We start from the raw sequence: 25,540 nt of genomic DNA, 5'->3' as shown, positions 1-25,540 counted from the left end.
CCATCTTATTAGGGAAATTAGGACAAGCTGATGGCATAAGATGTACAGGGAGTGTAGAATTATTAGGCAAATGTATTTTGTCCACATCATCCTCTTCATGCATGTTGTCTTACTCCAAGCTGTATAGGCTCGAAAGCCTACTACCAATTAAGCATATTAGGTGATGTGCATCTCTGTAATGAGAAGGGGTGTGGTCTAATGACATCAACACCCTATAGCAGGTGTGCATAATTATTAGGCAACGTCCTTTCCTTTGGCAAAATGGGTCAAAAGAAGGACTTGACAGGCTCAGAAAAGTCAAAAACAGTGAGATATCTTGCAGAGGGATGCAGCAGTCTCAAAATTGCAAACGCTTCTGAAGCGTGATCATCGAACAATCAAGCGTTTCATTCAAAATAGTCAACAGGGTCGCAAGAAGCGTGTGGAAAAACCAAGGCGCATAATAACTGCCCATGAACTGAGAAAAGTCAAGCATGCAGCTGCCAAGATGCCACTTGCCACCAGTTTGGCCATATTTCAGAGCTGCAACATCACTGGAGTGCCCAAAAGCACAGGTGTGCAATACTCAGAGACATGGCCAAGGTAAGAAAGGCTGAAAGACGACCACCACTGAACAAGACACACAAGCTGAAACGTCAAGACTGGGCCAAGAACTATCTCAAGACTGGTTTTTCTAAGGTTTTATGGACTGATGAAATGAGAGTGAGTCTTGATGGGCCAGATGGATGGGCCCGTGGCTGGATTGGTAAAGGGCAGAGAGCTCCAGTCCCACTCAGACGCCAGCAAGGTGGAGGTGGAGTACTGGTTTGGGCTGGTATCATCAAAAATGAGCTTGTGGGGCCTTTTCGGGTTGAGGATGGAGTCAAGCTCAACTCCCAGTCCTACTGCCAGTTTGGAAGACACCTTCTTCAAGCAGTGGTACAGGAAGAAGTCTGCATCCTTCAAGAAAAACATGATTTTCATGCAGGACAATGCTCCATCACACGCGTCCAAGTACTCCACAGCGTGGCTGGCAAGAAAGGGTATAAAAGAAGAAAAACTAATGACATGGCCTCCTTGTTCACCTGATCTGAACCCCATTGAGAACCTGTGGTCCATCATCAAATGTGAGATTTACAAGGAGGGAAAACAGTACACCTCTCTGAACAGTGTCTGGGAGGCTGTGGTTGCTGCTGCACGCAATGTTGATGGTGAACAGATCAAAACACTGACAGAATCCATGGATGGCAGGCTTTTGAGTGTCCTTGCAAAGAAAGGTGGCTATATTGGTCTCTGATTTGTTTTTGTTTTGTTTTTGAATGTCAGAAATGTATATTTGTGAATGTGGAGATGTTATATTGGTTTCACTGGTAAAAATAAATAATTGAAATGGGTATATATTTGTTTTTTGTTAAGTTGCCTAATAATTATGCACAGTAATAGTCACCTGCACACACAGATATCCCCCTAAAATAGCTAAAACTAAAAACAAACTAAAAACTACTTCCAAAAACATTCAGCTTTGATATTAATGAGTTTTTTGGGTTCATTGAGAACATGGTTGTTGTTCAATAATAAAATTATTCCTCAAAAATACAACTTGCCTAATAATTCTGCACTCCCTGTATTATTGTTATGCATGGCCCGGCGATATGAGCCGCTAATAATATATAAACTACAGATCCCATAATGCAGCGCTGCAGCCTCCTTGCCGAACGCTAGGCTAGCTGGTAACATTCCCGCTTCAATCAAGTCAAACTTCTGTTATTGCGAAGCCAGCCGCTCACAATGGTGGAGAGAAAAGTTGATTCTGAAAGCAGAGCCTTTCAGCACCAGTGGGATGGCCGAGAGATCTAAATAAAGTGCTGAAACGCCCGCATCACCCTATGCGTACCATAGAGGAGGTAGCCGCGCAAATGCCTAACTCCACAGTCTTTTCTGTCCTGGATGCGAAATGCTCCTTTTAGCAGAAAACTCTTGACCACAAATCATCCATGCTCACGACTTTCAGCTCTCCATTTGGCAGATTCTGCTTTCTCAGAATGCCGTATGAAAGAAACTCAGCCAGCGAGGTGTTCCAGCGTGCAATGGAGCAGATCTTTGCTGGATACCCCTGTGCTATCATTGTCTACAACATAATCATTGGTGGAAGAGATATGAACGAGCATGAACAGAATCTCAGAAAGGTACTCGACCGTGCAAGGGAAGTCAAGCTGAGACTCAACCCCCTGAAGTGCAAATTTCGACTCAAAGAAGTCTGTTATGTTGGACATGTCTTCACAAGCAAGGGCTTAAAGCCTGATCCAGCAAAGACCAAAGCAATCAAGGAGATGCCCACACCTGAAAACGTCACAGCTCTCCAGCTCTCGGTCACAGCTCCTCTTCTTAGGGATGATTAATTACCTAGGAAAGTTCCTTCCTAATTTCAGCGAGCTCTCAGCCCCACTTCAGGAGCTAACGTGCAAAGACATTCAGCGGTGCTGGCTGAAGCAGCATCAAGATGCATTTGATGCTTTAAAATAGAACCTAACCAGTCCACCCACTCTCAGCTACTATGATGTCCAGAAACCCGTCACGCTTACGTGCAATGCCTCGCAGTATGGACTCGGGGCTGCATGCCTCCAGGAAGGCGCCCCGATCGCCTACTCCTCTCGTACTCTGACGCAGACTGAGATGCGCTGTGCGCAGATCGAGAAGGAACTTCTTGCAGTTGTATTCGCATGTTCCAAGTTCAATGATTACATCTACGGAAAGCAAATCCAAATCAGATCATCAGCCGTTGGTCACTATCCTAAACAAGCCCATACACTCAGCTCCAGCCAGACTGCAGAAGTACAACTTTCAGATGGTGTACAAAAAAGGCTCGCAGATGTATCTTGCCGACACTTTGTCCCGTGCTCCCACAACCTCGACAGATCAGCACAGATCCAACGAGATCATGTCGATCCAACAAATCTCTTCTTCTAGGCTGACTGAACTGAGGGAACACACTGCCTCTGATCCAGAGCTACAGAAACTGAGCACTGTCATAATGAGAGGCTGGCCTTGCAGACAAACTCAGCTGCCCACAGAAATTCGTCAATACTACCCATATCGAGATTAACTCACCCTTGAAGATGGCATTGTCATAAAAGGCCCGAAGACAGTGATCCCAAAGTCTTTGCAAAACGATTATCTCGCCATCCTCCACAGAGGGCAACCAGGCACAGAAGCTACTAAACGCAGGGCCCGTGGTATCGTGTTTTGGCACACAATGACTGAAGATATAGAGCAAGAAACAACTGTGTGTCCGGTGTGCAACAGCACCAGGCCACATCAACAAAAAGAGCCACTCAAGCTCATGTGTATACATATATGCATACAGTGGGGCAAAAAAGTATTTAGTCAGCCACCGATTGTGCAAGTTCCCCCACCTAAAATGATGACAGAGGTCAGTAATTTGCACCAGAGGTACACTTCAACTGTGAGAGACAGAATGTGAAAAAAAAATCCATAAATCCACATGGTAGGATTTGTAAAGAATTTATTCGTAAATCAGGGTGGAAAATAAGTATTTGGTCAATTACAAAAATACAACTCAATACTTTGTAACATAACCTTTGTTGGCAATAACAGAGGTCAAATGTTTACTATAGGTCTTTACCAGGTTTGCACACACAGTAGCTGGTATTTTGGCCCATTCCTCCATGCAGATCTTCTCGAGAGCAGTGATGTTTTGGGGCTGTCGCCGAGCAACACGGACTTTCAACTCCCGCCACAGATTTTCTATGGGGTTGAGGTCTGGAGACTGGCTAGGCCACTCCAGGACTTTCAAATGCTTCTTACGGAGCCACTCCTTTGTTGCCTGGGCGGTGTGTTTTGGATCATTGTCATGTTGGAAGACCCAGCCTCGTTTCATCTTCAAAGTTCTCACTGATGGAAGGAGGTTTTGGCTCAAAATCTCACGATACATGGCCCCATTCATTCTGTCCTTAACACGGATCAGTCGTCCTGTCCCCTTGGCAGAAAAACAGCCCCATAGCATGATGTTTCCACCCCCATGCTTCACAGTAGGTATGGTGTTCTTGGGATGCAACTCGGTATTCTTCGTCCTCCAGTTTGGAGTCTGACTGTTTGAGGCTGTGGACAGGTGTCTTTTATACAGATGATGAGTTCAAACAGGTGCCATTCATACAGGTAACGAGTGGGGGACAGAAAAGCTTCTTACAGAAGACGTTACAGGTCTGTGAGAGCCAGAGATTTTCCTTGTTTGAGGTGACCAAATACTTATTTTCCACCCTGATTTACGAATAAATTCTTTACAAATCCTACCATGTGGATTCATGGATTTTTTTTTCACATTCTGTCTCTCACAGTTGAAGTGTACCTCTGGTGCAAATTACTGACTTCTGTCATCATTTTAGGTGGGGGAACTTGCACAATCGGTGGCTGACTAAATACTTTTTTGCCCCACTGTATATAAACAAATATGACAATTTCTTGGAGAGTGTCTTCTTCTTGGATGATTACGGTTGTTCTTATGTTTTTAAGAAGCCCCCCAAAAGTTCTCAGTCCATAACCTTGTGGTGGACCACTAGAGGGCTCCACTCACACCCTTTGTATAGGAAGTGTGTTCCTGTGTTTTGCGGCGCGATATGCGCAGTTGATGTTGGAGACGAATAAAGAAGGAGTGAGAACTGAGAGCTCTGTGTCATTGATGCTTACCTCCACATTGGTGACCGCTGACTCGAGCATGCAACGGGCCGTAGATAACGCAGACTCCGCTATGGATGCATCAGCGGCCGCTGGACCTCTGCCTCCTGTTGCAGCTACGTTCGCTGTGGCGCTGAAACTGCCGGACTTTTGGCTCCATGACCCCCCGTCATGGTTTGTACACGTGGAGGCTCAGTTCGCCCTTCGCGGCATCTCGGCTGACTACACGAAGTATCACCATGTGGTGGCCTCGCTCGACCCGCTGGCCACCCGTCGCGCGATGGCGCTCCTCCGGGACCCACCCGCCCAAGGGAAATACGCCGCCCTCAAAGAGCTGCTTCTTCGGCGCTATGCCGTCTCCGACGCCGAACGAGCCGAAAAGCTCCTCAACCTGTCAGGCTTGGGTGGCGGTACCGCGCTCGAGCTCATGGAGAACATGCTATCGTTGCTCGGGCCGGATGACGGTGGTTTCCTCTTCGTGCACCTCTTCCTCCACCAACTACCGGCCGCCGTAAGAGCTGTCCTCGCGAACTCTCCGCTTCTGCCTGCGAAGGATTATCGCTCCCTGGCTGAAGAAGCGGATCGCATTCTCCTGGCTAGCCGCACTTTCAACGTTCACGCCCTGGCTACGGACACGCCAGCGCCACCTTCCACGCCTCCACCTGCCTCCCCCGGAGCATCCGCCCCCTTGCTGACGGCAGGGATTGCTACACGCCGGCACCACGGAAAGAGCATCTGTTTCTACCGTCAGCGTTTTGGCGACAGAGCGCGTCGCTGCCTGCCGCCTTGCACTTTCACGGCCCAGGGAAACGGACCCGCCAGCGCGCCGTAGCAGCCGCGACCACTGGCAATACAGAAAGGCTGCTCTTCATAGAGGACTCGCGCTCCGGGAGACGTTTTCTCGTGGACTCCGGCTCCCAGAAGAGCCTCCTCCCCCCTACCGCTGCCGACGGACTGGCAGCGAACTGTGGGCCGCAGCTCATTGCAGCTAATGGCTCTCCCATCAAAACGTTTGGGGAAAGGTTGGTGACTGTTTGTTTTCATGGCCGGGATTTCCAGTGGAACTTTGTTGTTGCCGCTAGCTCTGTACCTATTTTGGGTGCTGATTTCCTGTGTGTGTAACGGAGGGAAGGTGATTCTATTTCCACAGTGTTTTTTCTAAAGGAAGGAAACCTTCCTCCAAACGGACAGAGCAGTGGAGCCGCCAAGGGAAAGCACACGATTGAAAAAACTGTATAATTAAAATATAATTTATTATATTTAAATAGTTAAAAATGTAAAATGAATTAAAACAACCCTGGCCAAGGGGTAACACAATAAAAATCAATAAAACACAACATTAAAAGTCCAGTGGCATCCTCCACGGTATAAAAGTCACAAAGAACTAAGAAATCCAGCGAAATGGTGTAAAAGGGAAACCCAGCGGAGTCCTCGCCTTCCTCCCTGCATTCCGCGTCCCGGTACGCTGAAGAAAGGGAGGGAGCGGCAGTCACTATTCTTTTCAGGCAGTTTTCATTCGTAAAAAGGGGATAAGTCGAAGACTTACCCCGGGTGGGCAGAGCTCTCAACTCCGCCCGCCGGAGTTCTCTCGCCACCAGCTGTCTCGCCGCCTCTGCTCTCCCGCAGTGCACAAGCTGGGCTCTTGTTGCTACTGCCGTCCGACTGTTCGCTCCGCGTCCCTAGTCGCTGGTGCTGTCCGTCCTCCCCTGGAACACCAAGCTCCAACAGTCAAGGCTCCAAGACTGCCAGACTCCTCGAGTGCAAGACTACAGGACTGACACACACACTCCGGCCCGTCTCTCGAGCCCCATGTGTCACGCCTCTGTGACTTCACTCTGAAGCCTCACGTCAGGCCTCTCAGACCTCATCTCTTAAGCCTCCGTGTCACTCCAGGCTCTTGTGGGTTCCCGTGACACTTATGGGTGCCTTCATGCTTCGGTCCTCTCTTGCCTTTCGGTCGAACTCCTTCCTGTGGTCTGCCAGGCCCTCTTATTGGCCTCTCAGGAATCTCTCGCAGGTGTGATCAGTTTACTATCAGGTAGGGGCGGAGTCTTTCCAGGACAAGTCACCAAATAAATACCATTAAAACATGCAGTAAAACTCATAAAAATAACCCAATGTACAATATTAAAACATTAAAAAGATAAAACACAACAAAAACATGCACAACAAAAAACCTAGGTAACTTGTCTCTCTCCACCCCGTGACATGTGCTCATGGACTACTTGTCGATGTTGCTAACAGACGTTTAATCGATGCTCTCTCGTTTTCTTCACTACCCTGTTTTACTCGGGCCGCCGAGCCCCTGATTCGGGCTAATGTAGTGACCTCCGGGGATGCTTTTCAGCGTTTGCTTTTAGAGTTTCCATCGCTGTCTGTCCCTAATTTCTCTAGCACGGTAACGAAGCATGGGGTTGAGCATTATATTCCCACGGTCGAGCCCCCGGTGTTCGCGCACGCGCGCCGCCTCGACCCCGCGAAACTGTCCGTCGCTCGGGAAGAGTTTGCAGCCATGGAGCGCCTTGGCATTGTACAGCGTTCGAACAGTGCATGGGCCTCTCCGCTTCACATGGTGCCCAAATCGGACGGTCGGTGGCGGCCATGCGGAGATTTCCGCCGTTTAAATAATGCCACGGAGAATGACCGTTACCCCATCCCCCACATTCAGGATTTTTCTGCCAATCTCGCCGGAACGTCGATTTTTTTCTAAAATTGACTTGGTGCGGGGGTATCACCAGGTTCCCGTGCGCGCCGAAGACGTTCCTAAAACCGCTGTCATTACCCCCTTCAGCTTGTTCGAGTTTTTGCGCATGCCGTTTGGCCTGAAAGGTGCCGCCCAGACCTTTCAGCGGCTGATGGACTCCGTTTTGCGTGGGCTGCCGTTCATTTTTGTTTATCTGGACGATATATTGGTGGCCAGCTGCTCAGCGAGCCAGCACGAGTCCCATCTGCGCCAGGTTTTCCAGCGTTTGGCAGCGCACGGCCTGATCATCAACCCTTCCAAGTGCCAGTTTGGGTTGCCTGTTCTGGATTTCCTCGGGCACCGCATTTCCGCTGAAGGTGTGGTTCCGTTGCCCGACAGAGTCCAGGCCGTTTCGGCTTTCCCGTGTCCCACGTCGGTTAAAGCGTTGCAGGAGTTCTTGGGGATGATAAATTTTTACAACCGCTTTCTCCCCAGAGCTGCCCACCTGCTACAGCCACTCTATGCTGCCTTAAAGGGTAAAACAGCCAAAGATCCGGTTGACTGGCTGCCGGAACGCGTCCGTGCGTTTTCCGCAGCCAAGTCTGCGCTGGCTGACGCCGCCCTGCTGGCCCACCCGCTTCCGTCGGCGGAGATCGCGTTGACCACCGACGCCTCTGATGTGGCAGTGGGTGGGGTGTTGGAACAGCGGGTTTCAGGTCTCTGGCAACCGCTCGCCTTTTTCAGTCGTACGCTCCGGGATGCTGAACGCAAGTACAGTGTTTTTGACAGGGAGTTGCTGGCCCTGCACCTCGCGACACGACATTTTCGTTTTTTCCTCGAGGGTCGCAACTTTACTGCGTACGTTGACCACAAACCTTTGACGTTTGCGATGTCCAAGGGCTCTGACCCATGGAGCGCACGCCAGCAGCGCCAGTTGGCGGCCATTTCTGAGTTTACCACAGACATTCAGCATGTGGCTGGTAAGTCCAATCACGTCGCTGACTGTCTCTCACGTGTGTTGGTTTCTCCGGTGTATGTCGGTATCGACTACACTGCCATGGCCGCCGAGCAACGTGCTGACCCGGACGTCCTTGCCCTTCAGTCAACAAAAACGGGCCTCGTGCTGGAGGACACCCCGGGCGGGGGCGTTTCCACCGGCAGCCCCCGCCCGGTGGTTCCCCTTTCGTGGCGTGGTCGTGTTTTTGACTCGGTGCATGCCCTCTCTCATCCCGGCGTCCGGGCCTCGGTCAAGCTGGTCAGCGCCAGGTTTGTTTAGCCGGGCCTTCGCAAGACGGTGAAAGGATGGGCGGCGGTTTGTATCCCATGCCAACGCTCGAAAATCCACCGGCACACACAGGCACCCCTCGAACCTTTCCGTGTCCCGGGTAGGCGTTTCGATCACGTTCATGTGGACCTGGTTGGTCCCTTGCCGCAGTCACAGGGTTTCACGCACCTTTTGACTGTGGTGGACCGCACAACCAGGTGGCCGGAGGCGGTACCCCTGGCGTACACGACAGCGGCGACGGTGGCCAGGGCATTTTTGTCAACGTGGGTTTCACGTTTCGGCCCCCCTGCTGACATTACCTCGGACAGGGGCCCCCAGTTTGTTTCCGAGCTTTGGTCTGCTATGGCTGACGGCCTGGGAGTCAAGGTCCACCGCACCACAGCATACCACCCGCAAGCTAATGGGATGTGCGAACGGTTTCACCGGTCACTTAAGGCCGCGCTCCGTGCTTCCTTAACAAGTGGCGACTGGGTCGACCGTCTTCCGTGGGTTTTGCTGGGATTGCGTAGCGCGGTTAAAGAAGACCTCAGGGTTTCCCCGGCTGAACTGGTCCTCGGCCAGCCTCTCCGGGTCCCCGGGGAATTCTTACCTGAGAGCCCTCCCCCATGTTTCGATACGTCTTTGTTGCCTTTTCGCCCCCCAAGAGACTCATTTCCTGTTCCTGGTCCTGTGCACCACTGCCTGCCTGACACTTTTGTTCCGAGTTCATTAGACTCTGCTCGTTTCGTTTTTGTCAGGCACGATGCCCATAGGACTCTGCTGCGTCCACCATATGACGGGCCATACAGGGTTCTTAAACCAGGCAACAAACATTTCATTTTGGACTTTGGCGGTCGGCAGGAAGTTGTCTCTGTTGACAGACTTAAGCCTGCACATGTTATGCAAGAGGATCAGGTGGTCCCGGCCCAGGCCCCTCGCCGCGGCCGCCCACCTGCCACCGGGCTGATGGATTCTGTTTTTTCCCCCAGGAGCGACCCAAAATCAACGGAGTCCGAGTCGTCTGCAGCTTTTTCTGACCGCCAGTGCCAGCCTCGCTCCCGGGCTGGGTTGCCCTCTGTCAGTTCCCCACCCCCCCAGTTCAGTCGTTCCGGCCGTTTGCTTAATCCCCGGGTCCTGGACTAGTTCTGCTGGGTGTTCGGGGGGGGGGCATGTGTGGTGGACCACTAGAGGGCTCCACTCACACCCAGTGTATAGGAAGTGTGTTCCTGTGTTTTGTGGCGCGATATGCGCAGTTGATGTTGGAGACGAATAAAGAAGGAGTGAGAACTGAGAGCTCTGTGTCGTTGATGCTTACCTCCACAACCTCATATAAAAAAATCACATAATTAATAAAAGATGGATTTTAATAAAATCACAATCAACATGAGTGTGTGAGCATCTTGTTTATTGTCTTTTTCCTACATAAATCAGACTCATTCAGCTTTGCTTTTCTAATTTTTTCCCTTTGCTGTTTCCTACCATTTGAGAACCATTACATAAATGCTGTCTCATCCCAGCTCATTCCCAGCAGGATGAGTCAGTGTATTTCCTATTTTAAAATGACCTTTCTAAACTAACTGGCATTCTATTTCCATCTGCTTCTTTGTATTCACACTGCCTCACTGTGGCCTTCTTAGTTGGACCTTCATGCGGTAAGGTTTGGGAGTCATTGTGATCCCAAAGACTGGAGTGAAGTCTGGTTCTCCTGCATCCTCGGGCCAGATGAATTTAAACTTCCTCAGCAGAGTCACCATAATGAGAAAGAGCTCCATGCGAGCCAGACCCTCTCCGAGACACATCCGAGGACCTGAGGCATTGAAAAAGACCGCAAAATTATCAAAACAAAAACTGTTTTAACTGGCCCTGTCTGTCCCCGTCAGTGTGCTCATGTACCTGCAGAGAAAGGCATGAAGGCCTCTGGTTTAACAAACTCCCCTTTGTCATCAAGGAAGTTTTCAGGGTTGAATTCATGAGGGAATTTCCACTGTCCCTCCTCGTTGAGCACTGAGGTCAGATTCTCAATGATCATTGTTCCCTGAGGGGAAAATGAATACAAAGAAAAAATGTCCACCACGGATGCTCTTTATTGCCTCAGTTGTTCAAACATATTCAAAGAGCTGTACCTTACCTTGGGAATGGAATATCCCATGAGCTCTGTGTCTGTAGTTGTGCTGTGGAAGACACTGAGAGGAACAGTGTTGGCAACTCTCTGCACTTCATGAATCACAGCCTGGACCAACAGAAGAGATTGTCTGTGCTTAATCGACTCTGGGAAGACTTCAGGTGCTCAGACAAAAAATACATACGAATAGATCAGGTCGGTCATCTGAGATGATTACACACTGTCAGGTTTTTGATTATCATCAGCATCATCAGGAAGTGATGGAATGGCAAAACGTAGAGTTTCAAACTTCTGTGAGCAAGACTTTCTGCTCCTTTTTCACTTTTATACAAAAAAAACTTTAAAAAGCTTTTAGCCAGTTTTAGACATTATTGGAGTGGAGGGCTCGTCTCCCAAGCAACTGGCAGAATGCTGTAGTGGTGAGATAAGTAATGTAGCCTCAGTGAACAGTCAGGCAGTCTCCCCTGTATTATCACATGCCTTGTGGTAAATGGACTGATTCTTATATAGCGCTTTTCTACTCTCCTGGAGTACTCAAAGCGCTCTATACAACATGCCTCATTCACCCACTCATAAAAGCACTTCTAAACTCAAGTGCAACCTAAACTACATTCATACACAGATGAACGCATCGGAGGGCAACTCGGGGTTAGTATCTTGCCCAAGGATATTTGGCACGCAGACAGGAGCAGCCTGGGATTGAACCACCAACCTTCCGATCAGTAGCTGATCTGCTCTACCACCTGAGCCACAGTTGTGGTGCAACTACTTATTAGTAGTAATAAATGTTTTGGGGCAGTACACACTTACTCCTGTTAGTTCATGTTCCCTGAGCAGTGGCAGGAGTATTACATTACACGCGCTGTTGGGTACAACCCAGAGCCTCTTCAAACACAGAAGTGTTTTCCTCAGCCAGCTGTTTCCTCAGTTGGCTGTAGCTCAGGCGGTAGAGCAGGTCATCTACTGATCGTAAGGTTAGTGGTTCGATTCCTCGCTTCTCCTAGTCTGCATGCCAAATATCCTTGGGCAAGATACTAACCCCAAATTGCTCTCCGATGCATCCATCGAAGTATGAATTTGTGTGTGAATGTTAGTTAGAAAGCACTAAGAAAATGTGCTTGTGCGAATGCACAAGTTGTGTAAAGCGCATAGAAACAGCTTTAGTGAAGGTTACAAATGATCTTCTTATGGCCTCTGACAGTGGTTGTCCTGCTAGATCTCAGTATAGTGGTCAAAAGGTTTGACCATAATGTATTATTACTGAGAGCTGAACGTGCTGTAGGTATTAAAGCTACTGTGCTGCAGTGGATTGAATCATATGCAATAAAGGTTAATTATGCAGTTTCAAAGGATTTTGTGCTGGGACCAGATCTGTTTATATTATACACGCTACCCTTAGGCAGTATCAGTCAAAGGCACAGCATACATTGTTATTGCTATGCAGATGATACCCAACCTTATCTGTCCATGAAGCCAGATGGCACACACCAATTAGCTAAACTGCTCTAAAATGAGCAACATCCCATTTAAGCATGACACTGAAAAACTAGTTCATGCATTTATTACTTCTGGGTTAATAATTTTAATTCTTTATCATCGGGCTGTCCTGAAAACTCCCTAATAACCAGTTAATCCAAAATACTGCAGCTAGAGTACTGACAGGGACTAGAAAGCATAGCATATGTACCCCATATTGACTTCTCTTCATTGGCTCCCTGTTAAATCCAGAATTCGTATTTAAAATCCTTCCACTCACATAAAAGGTCTTATGTTAAAGACCTCATAGTACCATATCACCCCAATAAAGGACTTCTGTCTATTGGAGTTTCCACCTCCTGTTCTTCATCTGTTCTTATTATTGTGGACCCTAAGCATTTTTTGTGTCCCTTTTATATTAATATTGTTTATTTCTTAGCCTTTTTGTAATTGAATGGATTATACCTCACTCTTCCATAAGGTCCCTTGAATTTTTACAGCTGCCAGCAGTTGTGTCGGCTTTTGAATTAAACACACCATTGAACAACACCTGCTAAACAGAGGGACCTCCAAAGGTTGATTCTGTTCATCTGGACGTAGTTCAACTGAAAATGCTAGATGATTGAGCACGCATCAAGACGTAAACCGAGGGACATTTATAAGTAGAACTGCCTGATGTACAGCACCTGGGTGTAAGGCATCTCGTTCCTGTCTTCAAAACTGGCCCGATACTTCCCTTCCATTACTTGGTCTATCTCTTGCTGACATCTGTCTGTGCAGACAAAATAAAATAACACAATTCACATGACGGCTTATATAACATGTTGAGACTATCACACTAGGAGAGTTGTTTCCAGCCAACGCATTGTTGCGACTACATTCTTGAAAAAGGAACTGGTTTGATGTTGTCAGTAAAGGAGCATGTCGTGTTGAGAGTGAAGTTATTTTATATGCGTGCAGTGGGGAAAACATATGAAACCTTCTGTATTAATTCACTTCATCTTGTCAAACAATACCAGTCATTAAATACAAAATCCACAGTTGATCTAATGGAAATTATTTCAGCTGACTTCAGTAGGACTCATACCTTTACAAGATGTGATGATATGTGATGCGCAGGGCACTTTTTGACCCCTAATTAGTTGCTACCAGGTGTTCTTCAAATTAGATTCTACTATGTGAAGCCTAAAGTGCACGTGAATGTGACAAACTGAAGATACAGAGCCTGTAGCAGATACAAATATCAAAAAAACATATTATGTCTTATTTACATGTGCAGATTTACCTTGTATGTGTGGGAAGGTCATAAGGTAAAGGAAAGCAGTAAGGAGTGTGTTGGAGGTGGTGTCAGTCCCAGCACCATGAAGATCTAAAGAGTACATAATGAGCTGTTCTTCTGAAAATGAAGAACCGTCATTGCCTCTCTAAAAAGAGGAGAATGATTATTGTAAGACAAATGTCTTTTTCAGTTGTAATAAGGAAATGCATTTTTTAAATGTGTGAATTAAAACTTTATGGATATCTCTCTTTGGTGTTGAGAAGCGTACCTTTCAGTATATCTGAGAGACAGTAAACAGACTAAATCCAGCTTTTTATGTTACAGTTTTTTCTGATTGCTTAAGCACATTTTTTGTAACTATTGGCTAATTTTGCAAAACTCTTCACACAAATAAGAAAACCTGTCACCCAATCATCAAAACATTGTAGTTCTCTTGCAAAAGCAAACACAGCTAGATTAACTCCTCACACCTTCGTAAAAATGGTGTTTCCGTATCAAACAGTACACACAAGCCATCATCTACTAAGCACACAATGCGCCAACTGCACACTGATGGTATGAATACAAAACACATCTGGCTTTTGCTTCCTCTGTGCACAAGGTAGGCTATGTCAGTTTGAGCTCATACTTCTGTCATAGATCCATAAGCATAGAGGGATCCAAACTTCAAGTACTGGTGTTTATTCACACACATCAAAACAAACACAAGTGTTTATTTCCAAGTATAGGATTATTTGCAATCGCCATAATGACTATATGGGTTACTTGGTCTGCAGTGAACATGCTTCCTCTGCCCCAGCATCTGGTCATCTAGCAATTCTGTAAAGTAACAATTTCAGTATTTTTACATCAATGGTATTGGTGTGTTTCTCATTGGCATATGGCAGTGCTACAGATCTTTGTGCAAAGTGACTGTACTAACCGATTCTCATTTCAAGATGTCCTTATGGTGCTTGCTACAGTGTAGCGGCTCGAGTTAGGCTGGACCCGTTGGCCAGCTTCCCTCAGGGTCATTCCACGGTTGATTACATGGTCCACTATTGTAGCTCTGATGTCATCAGCAATTCTATTTCTTACTCTTCCTACCCTTCCTCTCCCCCTTCCTCGTCTTCCTCTTGCTCCTCCTTGTCCTTGTCGTCCTCTTCATCCTACTTCTTCACCTCCACGTCCTCTTCCTCAGCCTCCTCTACTTCTCACTCTTTCTGCTCCCTCCATTGTACTCCGCACACACAGCTTACCTGGATTATAGTGCTTAGGCTGATTGCAAAGTGAACTAATTATCTAAAAAAGTTTTCACATGTGAAAGTGTGCCAGACAGTTGGCAAATTAGTGTTAATGATAGCCATACATGTGTATACTTTTGCTAGGAGTGTGTTGGAAATTTGGTAATTGAGTGTTGTGCAGTGAATTGTGCCTACAGTTTTGCAAAGTGTGTGTTACAAAATTGCAAACTGAGTGCAAAGCAGTTTTTGTGCTTTTAGTTTTGCAAACTCAGTGAGTGGTTTTGCTATAAGTCTGAATAGTTTTAGAGATTGTGCTACAGGAATCACAGTTAGGGTTTAAGCATTCAGAAAAAACTGTAAAAGTGACACAGAGGGCTCAAACGTCATGTTTCTGTACGTGAGTTTGCTAATTGTAATTGTAATTCTTAATCAAATATATAATCAAAGTATAAGTCTAATTAATATGTTGAATTAGGAATGCCGTCGGGAAATGAAAATGATTATCGTGTCTAGATTATTTGTGCGCTGGCATGATTCTGCATCGACCCTGTCAGATTAGTGTGTGTGTGTGTGTGTGTGTGTGTGTGTGTGTGTGTGTGTGTGTGTTGTGTGTGTGTGTGTGTGTGTGTAAGATAAGAAATGTGTCTCCAGCCTTCATAATGTGTATCTAATTTTGCTGACAGGTAATTATGTTTAATACTAGCCCGAATACAATCAAGTATGAGTTTAACCAATACGACGAATCATAAAATATGATCTGAGTAAGGAAATAATAACAGTCCTCTCACTGAGATTCTGTGTGGAGTGGCTTGTTCATGTTAAAGATGACCTTGGAGGCTGTGTGGATGGGAGTGGGGAATAAGCGAGACACTAAAGAGACACTCTGATGTTAACATGTATAATTTGAAAAAAGCTATTCTGAGTATACTGTAATAGGCAAAAACAGGATTATGATTACAGTAATTATCACTAATTCTAACTTTGGTATGTAACCAAGTGCACAGATTTAGAGGAGAGCTGCTGATCATGGCTGTGACTGAGGGGATTTGGGCTCAAATGGAGGGCCATCCTTGCATGCACACCTTAGGCCAGAATGAGCAAGCTCAACATATGGATGACTGAAAAGCAGTCAGAGCTGGGCGAGTCTTCTTCACAATTCCATTATCTAAGCTGTTTTCCTACAAGGTAATATTCATAGACTTAGACTTTTTTAAACAGAACCAATTATAGACGTTCCTGTATTGGGTCAAAATTCCACAGTGGAAAAGCCAGGATTCCACGAATTCAAAAGATTACACTGGTTAGATTTGATTCTTTTCACACTCACACACCTTCTCAAGTTCATCCAGATAGCAGTCAATAAAGTCTCGTGGCTCTCCAGGGACTCTGGTCTTCTTGTGCTCATTGATAAAACCAATTGCAATAGTCCCATAAGTCTAAAAAGCAAAAGCTGTCATTCACAAAGAAACAAAAACATATTCTTCCTACTGATAAAGTTTTTGTTAATATTACCTCAAAATTCTCAAAGGCCTTTTGAAACGGCAGTGGCAGGTTACGAATTATAGGGAACGAATCATAGAGCTGGAAAGAACGATAAGTGAGTTTTGTTTAATTGGGAGCAGAAGAGGCCAGTCCAGATTGGTAAATATACAGCTGTATATGTAAAACATCTGTATATTAGTTTTGTTACTGGTAGAATTGTGGGTTTAAGAGCTCAATATAAATTATATACTTAATTGAGCTTTATTACTTCATAAAAACGTCCTCACCATAGCCCACGGTCCAACGGCTAGCTTGGAGTTCTCAGTGAAGCACTGAACAATCTGTTTGATTAGCGCATCATCATACTCAAAGCGTCTCGCAAACAGAACCTGGCAGATGATGTTGGAGGCAGCATTGTGAAACATAACTCCAGGACTCATGGTTTTACCTGGTAATGTAACACAAAACATTACAGAAATAATGGCACAGCACAAAATTCAGTTATGTGGACACTTACCAACGCTCTCTTTCAGCGTACTAACGAGGTACTTTATCTCTTCATGAACCCGGTCCTCCATTGAGTGCTTCCCCAGACCAAAGTTCCTCAAAGTCATCAGAGCAAAGCGACGATGTTCCCTCCAACTAGAGCCATAATCTACCAAAACGACACCTACGACAGTAATAGCGACAAAGAAGGGAAGAACGTTTGGATAATCAATGGTGGCATTTTGTTCTTTCTCAGAGAACCTCGACTTTCTGGCTCATTTCATCTTTTATTTATGTCCAGTTCAATACAGCTCGATACACCAGCATCTCACTGGAGTTTCACTGCAGTCAGAAAGGACTGTTAACATCTCTAGCATGCATGCTAAAATTCAATTATTATTTAAACTGTGAATGATGCAAAGCTAGTCGAGTCCAGTTCCAGGATAACTACAAGGATCTTGAAATGAGAATAACAGGTCCATTGATAGAAGCTGCTCTGGGAATGCTAGACTCTTGCTGAACCTACAGGCTAGTACCATATTTTTTGGACCATAAGGCGCATTAAGCGTAACAAAACAGATAAGTCAAACTTTACTCAACTCATTCTTCTTGTTTCCTCCACTTCTGTACCATTGATTCATCAATGATGAATTCTCTGGCCGCTGCTCTATTCCCATGTTGTTGCAGTATATTAATGACTAACCTCATATTGTGGATGGATTATCTCAGTTGTTCTCCTGACTGAAGTTTGGTCCATTTACAGCATCCTGCCATGCGATTGTGTTTGCAGGAGCCTTGCGATCACTACGGTAGCCGTAATGCTCCCACAGTCCATCAAGCGGTGCGGCTTCATAGCTTACCAAAGTCGTACTAAAACATTTGTTGACAGATTTTTGAGTGTACCACATAAAATCAGTTCGAGGTCAGTAAGCACAACCAGAATTCATATATAAGGCACACTTTTGAGAAAAGGATTTTGAGTGCGCCTTTTAGTCCAAAAAATACGGTACAACAAAAAACATCTCATTAATTAGAAATAACAAACAAGATGAACCAATGTGGTTTGAAAACTTAGCTCAGCTTAGACTCATCTTAGAATTTAGATTCAATTTATAACTTATTGCTTTTTACATGATAGATGAAGGTTATCAATAATAACGTAGCTTGTTGTGTTTTTAATTTGCATTCATGTATTTGTGTTGTTTTCTGTGATAAGATGAAGTATAGGACAAAGACATATTAAAGAGCAGTTTAACCCATGTCTGTTTTCTTACCATGATTATTTCCAAAACGATTCATGTTTTCCCCTATGTATGCACTAAATAATAACACACTAAAACCTCCAAGATCAGTATCAAATATACTACCAGTCTGGTCTGGTACACTACCAAGTTTGGACACGCCTTCTCATTTAATAATTTTTGTTTATATTTACTACTTCCTACATTTTATATAAATACTGAAGACATCAAATATATGAAGCAAGACTTATGGAATTATGTAGCAAAGGAAAAGCTGATAAATAACTCTAAATGTGTCTTATATTTTAGATTCCTGTAAGCAGCCGCCCTTTGCTTTGTTGACAGCGCTGCAAACACTCGGCCTTCTCTCAACGAGCTTCATGATGTCGTCACCTGAGATGGTTTCACTCCACAGGTGTGCCTGTCAGCGATCATTTGTGGAATTTGTTGCCTTGTTAATGGGGTTGGGACCATCAGGTGTGTTGTGCACAGCTGACAGCCCTATTTGACAACTGTTAGGATTCATATTATGACAAGACCCAATCAGCTAAGTAAAGAGAAACAACAGCCCATCATTACTTTAAGAACTGAAGGTCAGTCAGTCCAGGAAACACTAAAACTCTGAATGTATCCCCCAAAACCATCAAGACTACGATCAAACTGTCTGACATGAGGACGCCCAGGAAAGGAAGACCAAGAGTCACATCTGCTGCTGAGGATACATTCATCCGAGTCACCAGCCTCAGAAATCATTAACAGCAGCTCAGATTAGAGCCCCGATAGATGCCGCACAGAGCTCCAGTAGCAGACACAGCTCTACATGTTCAGAGCAGACTGTGGGAATCAGGCCTTTATGGTCAAATAGCTGCTGAGAAACCACGACTGAGGAAAAGCAACAAGCGGAAGAGATTTGTTTGGTCTGACAAACACAAGGACTGGACATTAGACCAGCGGTACCCAACCCCCGGGTCACGGACCGGTATCGGTCCGTGAGTCATTTGGTGCAAAGGTGGAGCATGAAGGAGGAGGTGTGATGGTGTGGGGGGCTTTGCTGGTGACACTCTTGGGGATTTATTCAAAACTGAAGGCACGCTGAGCCAGCACGGCTACCACAGCATCCTGCAGCAACATGCCATCCCATCATTTATGTTTAACAGAGCAATGACCCCAAACACACCTGCAGGCTGTGTCTGGGCTATTTGACTAAGAAGGAGAGAGATGCAGTGATGTGTCAGATGGCCTGGCCTCCACAGTCACCTGAACCCAGTGGAGATGGTTTGGGATGAGATGGAGTGCAAAGGAAGGCAAAGGACCAACAAGTGCTCAGCATCTCTGTGAACTCCTTCAGGACTGTTGGAAACCATTTCAGGTGACGACCTGATGAAGCTCACGGAGAGAAGGCCAAGAGTGAGCAAATTTCACACTTTCTTTATTTAGTAAATAAATCCATATGTGTTTATTCATAGTTTCAAGTAGTCGTGACAGTAAGGAAAAAACATTAAATGAGATGGTGTCTATATTTTAATTTTTTTGTTGTAAAATATTAGGTGTATAAAATTCATATGATAGATAACATCTGTTCTACCTTTCCTTTTGGTGACATCATTAATAAACAAGTCTTGGGGTCGTCCAGCAAAATCAGCAGCCTTAGTCACCATCGCCTCCTTTACGGCCTTCAGCCCATTGATGACTACAGCTGGTTTCTGGCCAATGTAAATACTGTAGACATCTCCATAAGACTTCCTCAGCTGGGAGGGAACAAAATGACATGGCAGTTTTTGAAATTTATGAACCAGATACTCAGGTGGACATTTCCCTCCAACACGGTTAAACATTTCTGTCCAGTAATTTCAGTTATTCTGTGGAGAGAAAAAAGCATCAAATGAACTAATCCTGAACATTTCATGGAGGGATACAGAGGAAGCCCACATATTTACAGTGGGACATGCTTACATTTGTGGATCTGTGCCACAAGTAACATGACAGTGACTGAAATCATTTACACATATTCAGATCAACATTTCTTTCTAAAGGACTTAAACATATTTACCAAATTAGTTAAGCTAAGTGTTTCGGGGGAAGTACCATATAAAGTTTATGTATGCAAAAGTTAACAGTCATGACATAAAAGGAACTGTACTGGTAACCAGTAAGTTGTTTATTGCATAAAGGTGCATGTTTAGCATGAACTTTCACAATTATTTAGGGTTTTACTCATATTCTAAAAGATGTTAATGAGTGTGTGACCGATTAGAGACGCAGGTGTTATTATAGTCTCCATTTCCTAATTAGTTTTTATTTATTTATTTTTACTTTTTCCAGTGTAGTTTAGTTTCATGGTGGCATTTTCACTTTCAGTGTAAGATTTTTGGATTTCAAATGATTTCATTTACCAGTCACAGATGTTAATTTATATTAATTAATAAATCCACTAGTGGGATAAGAATATGACATTTAAACACATTTCATTGCAAGGTTTTTCTTACCCTCTCAAAGTCCTTCAAGGGGTTCTCTAAACTCAGCTGCAAAATGGTTCCCAGTATGGGAAAGACTGGGGGTCCTGGTGGGAAGTTCTTTGGCCTCTTGGATTTGACCTGAAGGATGATAAAGAAAACGCAGATCCATAGCAGCACAACTGAAAGAAACATGATCATATGAGTTGGACTGCACTGAGAGCAGTAGCTGGCTGACCTGATTATATACGCGTAACTCAGCCAGCTGTTAACCCTTTGCTCTATGTGAAAGGTTAGTCACAACTTTGAAAGAACAGCACACATTGCTCAACCACTTTTAGCGTGCATATAGGCTACTGTACATCAGTACCTGTCTTCTCTAACAATATGCAACAAGAAGCTGAGGTTATGAAAGGACAAAGATAAGGGGATCTCTCTTTATGATCCTTCACTCCACAGTTAACGAAACATGTCTCAGTCTTAAGGTGGTCATTTATGTGTGAAGCATCTTAAATATACCACAGCCCTTAGTTCACTGTAGAGGCTAGCTGGTTGACATGCTACAATCTAATAGCTCAACTGTTCTGCCTCTGTCTTTTGTCCTATGAACATTGATTCTTTATATTAAACGCGAGTGAAGACGTCACATAAATATGATAGAGCCAAAGGAAGTTTTTGGTTTCTATTCATTCGTTGGTTTCTCCACCTCTCCAATAATTTGCCATATTTCTTTTTCAAGGATTGGCGAACATTGGGAGCCTAAGAGCACTGCACTGTGTGCTGTGATTACGTGTGATGGGTAGACATGATGGAGTATTGCAGGAGTAAACAAAGTGAATGCCTAATTTCTCAGATGTGGTGAAAGTGTGGGAAATATTTTAAAATTTCCTGAAATGTTGAAAAAATGTTGAAACATTGTGGAAGATGTAAAAGTAAAGACATTAGTTGGAAAAGAATTCAATTCAATTCAATTTTATTTATACAGCACCAAATCACAACAACAGTCGCCTCAAGGTGCTTTACATTGTAAGGTAGACCCAACAATAATACATACAGAGGAAAAAACCCAGTTGTGATCCATAGCAGCACAACTCAAAGAAACATGGTCATATGAGTTGGACTGCACTGAGAGCAGTAGCTGGCTGACCTGATTATAAATGCGTAACTCAGCCAGCTGTTTACCCTTTGCTCTATGTGAAAGGTTAGTCACAACTTTGAAAGAACAGCACACATTGCTCAACCACTTTTAGCATTCAGAGGTTAGTGGTGTCTATTCAATGCCTTGTTCTCCGCTTATTTGTTCTTTTTCTTTGTACTGGAATGGAAACCTTTGGTAGTCTAAGAGCACTGTGCTGGGTTTGATTGATACAGATGATGGAGTATTACAGGGGTAAAGAAAGTGAATGGCCTAATATCTCAGAGGTAGTTTATGAAAGAAAACTGTGAAAAACCTTTGAGAAAATATGCTGAAATATTTGAAAAAAATCTTGAAGAATTCTGTAAGATGTTTAAAGTCAAGACGTTGCTGCTGCCCTCACCATGCGATGTACAGTTTACACGGACAGTGAGCTCAACAAGTGTCCAATAAAACACTTGAGACCAGAGCAAAGTTTGAGGTAGTTTACTGGACCATATTTGTTAAACTGTAAGCAAACATAGATAAAGATAAAAGACAATTTCAGTGTAAGTTCACATCAGTCGCACACCCAATTCAATATATGGTCAAGTAAAGTAACTCTGCACGGTTTGGAAGCCATTTAACAGTGACATACTTAGTTCTGACTGGATAGTACCATCTGCCTCACTAACTATAATCATGAGACAATTAAATTACAAGAAAATAACAATCTGTGAATCATGAAATCAACTGAAACATACTTACAGATTGTACAAACTCAACATCAAATAATGCCTCTTTACACTGCTGTGCCCCAGAATAAAACGGTGGATCTGTTTTATATGCAGAAGTTTAAATTACTTTACTGGGATCCGTACACTCCCGGCCTGGCATCTATAAGATGCCAAATCCAGAAACAACATATATACACTAACAAACACAACAAGCAAACACAAACAAGAAGAATGACCTCTGACACAGGTCTCGGGAAAAGTCACCATTTCTGATAATCTTTAATAACATGATGTTTACCAGGAATGAGTATCAGGCGTGATTCATCTGATGTTAGCTGGGCTCTTGTTAACCACCCGACAACTCTGAGATGTTTCGAGGAAAGGTTGTGCTTTGCTGAGTTGGCTTGATTAGCCATGAGGAAAAGACTAGCTGGTCAGCTGGATTGTTGTCGGTATACACATACTTCCATTGTCTTACTCTTGTGAACTGTTTGATCTGTTCTTTTCAAACCATAGATGGCCGCCACTGGAGATCGGCCATTACCAAACACATGGACCTTCATCTGAAACTCAAGGTTGAGGTCACAAAACCACAAGACAGAAATAATACCAAAGTTTTTCTTTGGGATTCAAGAAGCTGTGGAACATTTGCTGAATGTCAGTTAAACTGCAAAAGGTTCGCACTTGAAACAGATAAGCAAAGCGAACAGGCTGTTATTTAGACCTGAGCCTGGCGTAGCACATGAAAAAGGGACATATTATTGTACTGAGCGCTGAAGTCAAACACTCCCTTGATTTGCCATGACTACTGCGGATGACAGACACCAAACCTTGATAAGTACCAGCATTCTTTACCATGTAAGAAGAATCTGGTTGACCATTGCAGGACATCTTTTCCATGAACTGTACATAGTGGCCTTTCATCTCTGGCTTCCTTCCTACACCAAAGAGACATGAGACGTTTGAGGTCTTACTTCCTGTTGTAATAGCTGACGCTGTTTCGGTGACTGAAATGGGAGAGGGCCCACCCAACTGTCAGATCGATCCTTGACGAATTCATATGCAAAGAAAAAGCTTCTTTTCAAATGATCGTGACAGCTTATTATCCTCCATTGTTAACTAAAGATCTGCTTTCCAAGGTTATCTTGAACTGGCTTTCCCCTGTGAACCGCTTTTTGTGTCTAACCGTTCTTCCCCACTCGGTGACACACCCGCCGGGGGTCAAACTCTGGTAATTGGTAATTCTGTTCTCAGACATGTGAAGCTAGAGACACCGGCAACCATAGTCAATTGTCTTCCAGGGGCCAGAGCAGGCGACATTGAAGGAAATTTAAAACTGTTGGCTAAGGGTAATCGTAAATACAGTAAAATCATAATTCACGTCGGCAGTAATGACACCCGGTTACAACAATCGGAGGTCACTAAAATCAATATTGAATCGGTGTGTAAATTTGCCAAAACAATGTGGGACTCTGTAGTTTTCTCTGGTCCCCTCCCCAGTCAGACCAGGAGTGACATGTTTAGACGCATGTTCTCCTTAAATTGCTGGTTGTCTGAGTGGTGTCCCAGAAACGATGTGGGCTTCATAGATAATTGGCAAACCTTCTGGAGGAAACCTGGTCTTGTTAGGAGAGACGGCATCCATCCCACTTTGGATGGAGCAGCTCTCATTTCTAGAAATATGGACAAATTTATTAAACCCCCCAAAATATGACTATCCAGAGTTGGGACCAGGAAGCAGAGTTGCAGTCTTACACGCCTCTCTGCAGCTTCTCTCCTCCTGCTACCCCCCCAAAAACCCATCTCCATAGAGACTGTGTCAGCTCCCAAACAGACAAAAAACAAACTAAAAACCAGCAACAAACAACTTAAACATAAACAATTACAAAGAAAGAACAATACAGTATCCACATCTGAACCAAAGAGTAAAACAGTGAAATGTGGATTATTAAATATTAGGTCTCTCTCCTCCAAGTCTCTGTTAGTACATGACTTAATAATTGATCAACAAATTGATTTACTCTGCCTTACAGAAACCTGGTTGCAGCAGGATGATTATGTTAGTCAAATGAATCAACACCCCCGAGTCATTCTAACTACCAGAAACCTCGAAGCACAGGCCGAGGGGGCGGTGTGGCAGCAATTTTTCACACCAGCCTATTAATCAACCAAAGACCCAGACAGACTTTTAATTCATTTGAAAGCCTGATGCTTAGCCTCGTCCACCCCAGCTGTAAAACTCAGAAACCAGTCTTACTTGTTATCATCTATCGTCCACCTGGGCCTTACACAGAGTTTCTGTCTGATTTCTCAGAGTTTTTATCTGATTTAGTTCTGAGCTCAGATAAAATAATTATTGTGGGTGATTTTAACATCCATGTAGATGCTAAAAATGACAGCCTCAACATGGCATTTAATCTGTTATTAGACTCAATTGGATTCTCTCAAAATGTAAAAGAACCCACCCACCACTTTAATCACACTCTAGATCTTGTTTTAACATATGGCATAGAAACTGAACATTTAACAGTGTTTCCTGAAAACCCTCTCCTGTCTGATCATTTCCTGATAACATTTACATTTACAATAATTGATTACACAGCAGTGGAGAGTAGACTTTATCACAGTAGATGTCTTTCTGAAAGCGCTGTAACTAAGTTTAAGAATATAATCCACCCACTGTTATCATCTTCAATGCCCTGTACTAACATAGAGCAGAGCAGCTATCTGAACGCGGCTCCAACAGAGGTCGATTATCTTGTTAATAATTTTACCTCCTCACTACTTACGACTCTGGATACTGTAGCTCCTGTGAAAACTAAGGCCTCAAATCAGAAGTACCTGACTCCGTGGTATAATTCTCAAACACGTAGCTTAAAGCAGATGACTCGTAAGCTGGAGAGGAAATGGCGTGTAGCTAATTATAGGCCAATCTCCAACCTTCGTTTCATATCAAACATCCTTGAAAGAGTAGTTGTCAAACAGCTAGCAGATCATCTGCAGAGGAATGGTTTATTTGAAGAGTTTCAGTCAGGTTTCAGAGCTCATCACAGCACAGAAACAGCTTTAGTGAAGGTTACAAATGATCTTCTTATGGCCTCTGACAGTGGACTCATCTCTGTGCTTGTCCTGCTAGACCTCAGTGCAGCGTTCGATACTGTCGACCATAATATCCTATTAGAGCGATTAGAACATGCTGTAGGTATTACAGGTACTGCACTGCAGTGGTTTGTATCATATCTATCTAATAGACTCCAGTTTGTGCATGTAAATGGAGAGTCCTCTTCACACACTGAGGTTAATTATGGA

The 25,540-nt window shown here is 44.4% G+C and overlaps 1 protein-coding gene and 1 long non-coding RNA gene across 2 annotated transcripts in view; one reads left to right on the top strand and one right to left on the bottom strand.

The window, feature by feature from the left end:
- The window catches only part of LOC309710147 (cytochrome P450 2D15-like), a 28,384-nt gene extending 7,117 nt beyond the window's left edge, over positions 1-21,267 (bottom strand). Inside the window, exons 1-6 of the mRNA XM_082539404.1 lie at positions 20,414-21,267; positions 19,513-19,675; positions 16,718-16,870; positions 16,488-16,648; positions 16,231-16,299; positions 16,050-16,154 (exon numbers count right to left, since the gene is read on the bottom strand). Coding sequence (XP_082395530.1) covers positions 16,050-16,154; positions 16,231-16,299; positions 16,488-16,648; positions 16,718-16,870; positions 19,513-19,675; positions 20,414-20,581 — 819 coding nt within the window. The 5' untranslated portion in view covers positions 20,582-21,267. The remainder of the gene's footprint in view (positions 1-16,049; positions 16,155-16,230; positions 16,300-16,487; positions 16,649-16,717; positions 16,871-19,512; positions 19,676-20,413) is intronic.
- LOC309710150 overlaps positions 1-25,540 on the top strand; it is a 394,879-nt gene that overhangs the window by 283,824 nt on the left and 85,515 nt on the right. The gene's annotated exons all lie outside the window — the stretch shown is intronic.

This window comes from Aulonocara stuartgranti, assembly GCF_965226115.1.
Source record: "Aulonocara stuartgranti genome assembly, chromosome: 7".
In the NCBI taxonomy this organism is placed as follows: Eukaryota; Metazoa; Chordata; class Actinopteri; order Cichliformes; family Cichlidae; genus Aulonocara; species Aulonocara stuartgranti.
Note: the sequence above shows the minus strand (reverse complement) of the source record. Positions and strands in the feature narration are given on the sequence as shown.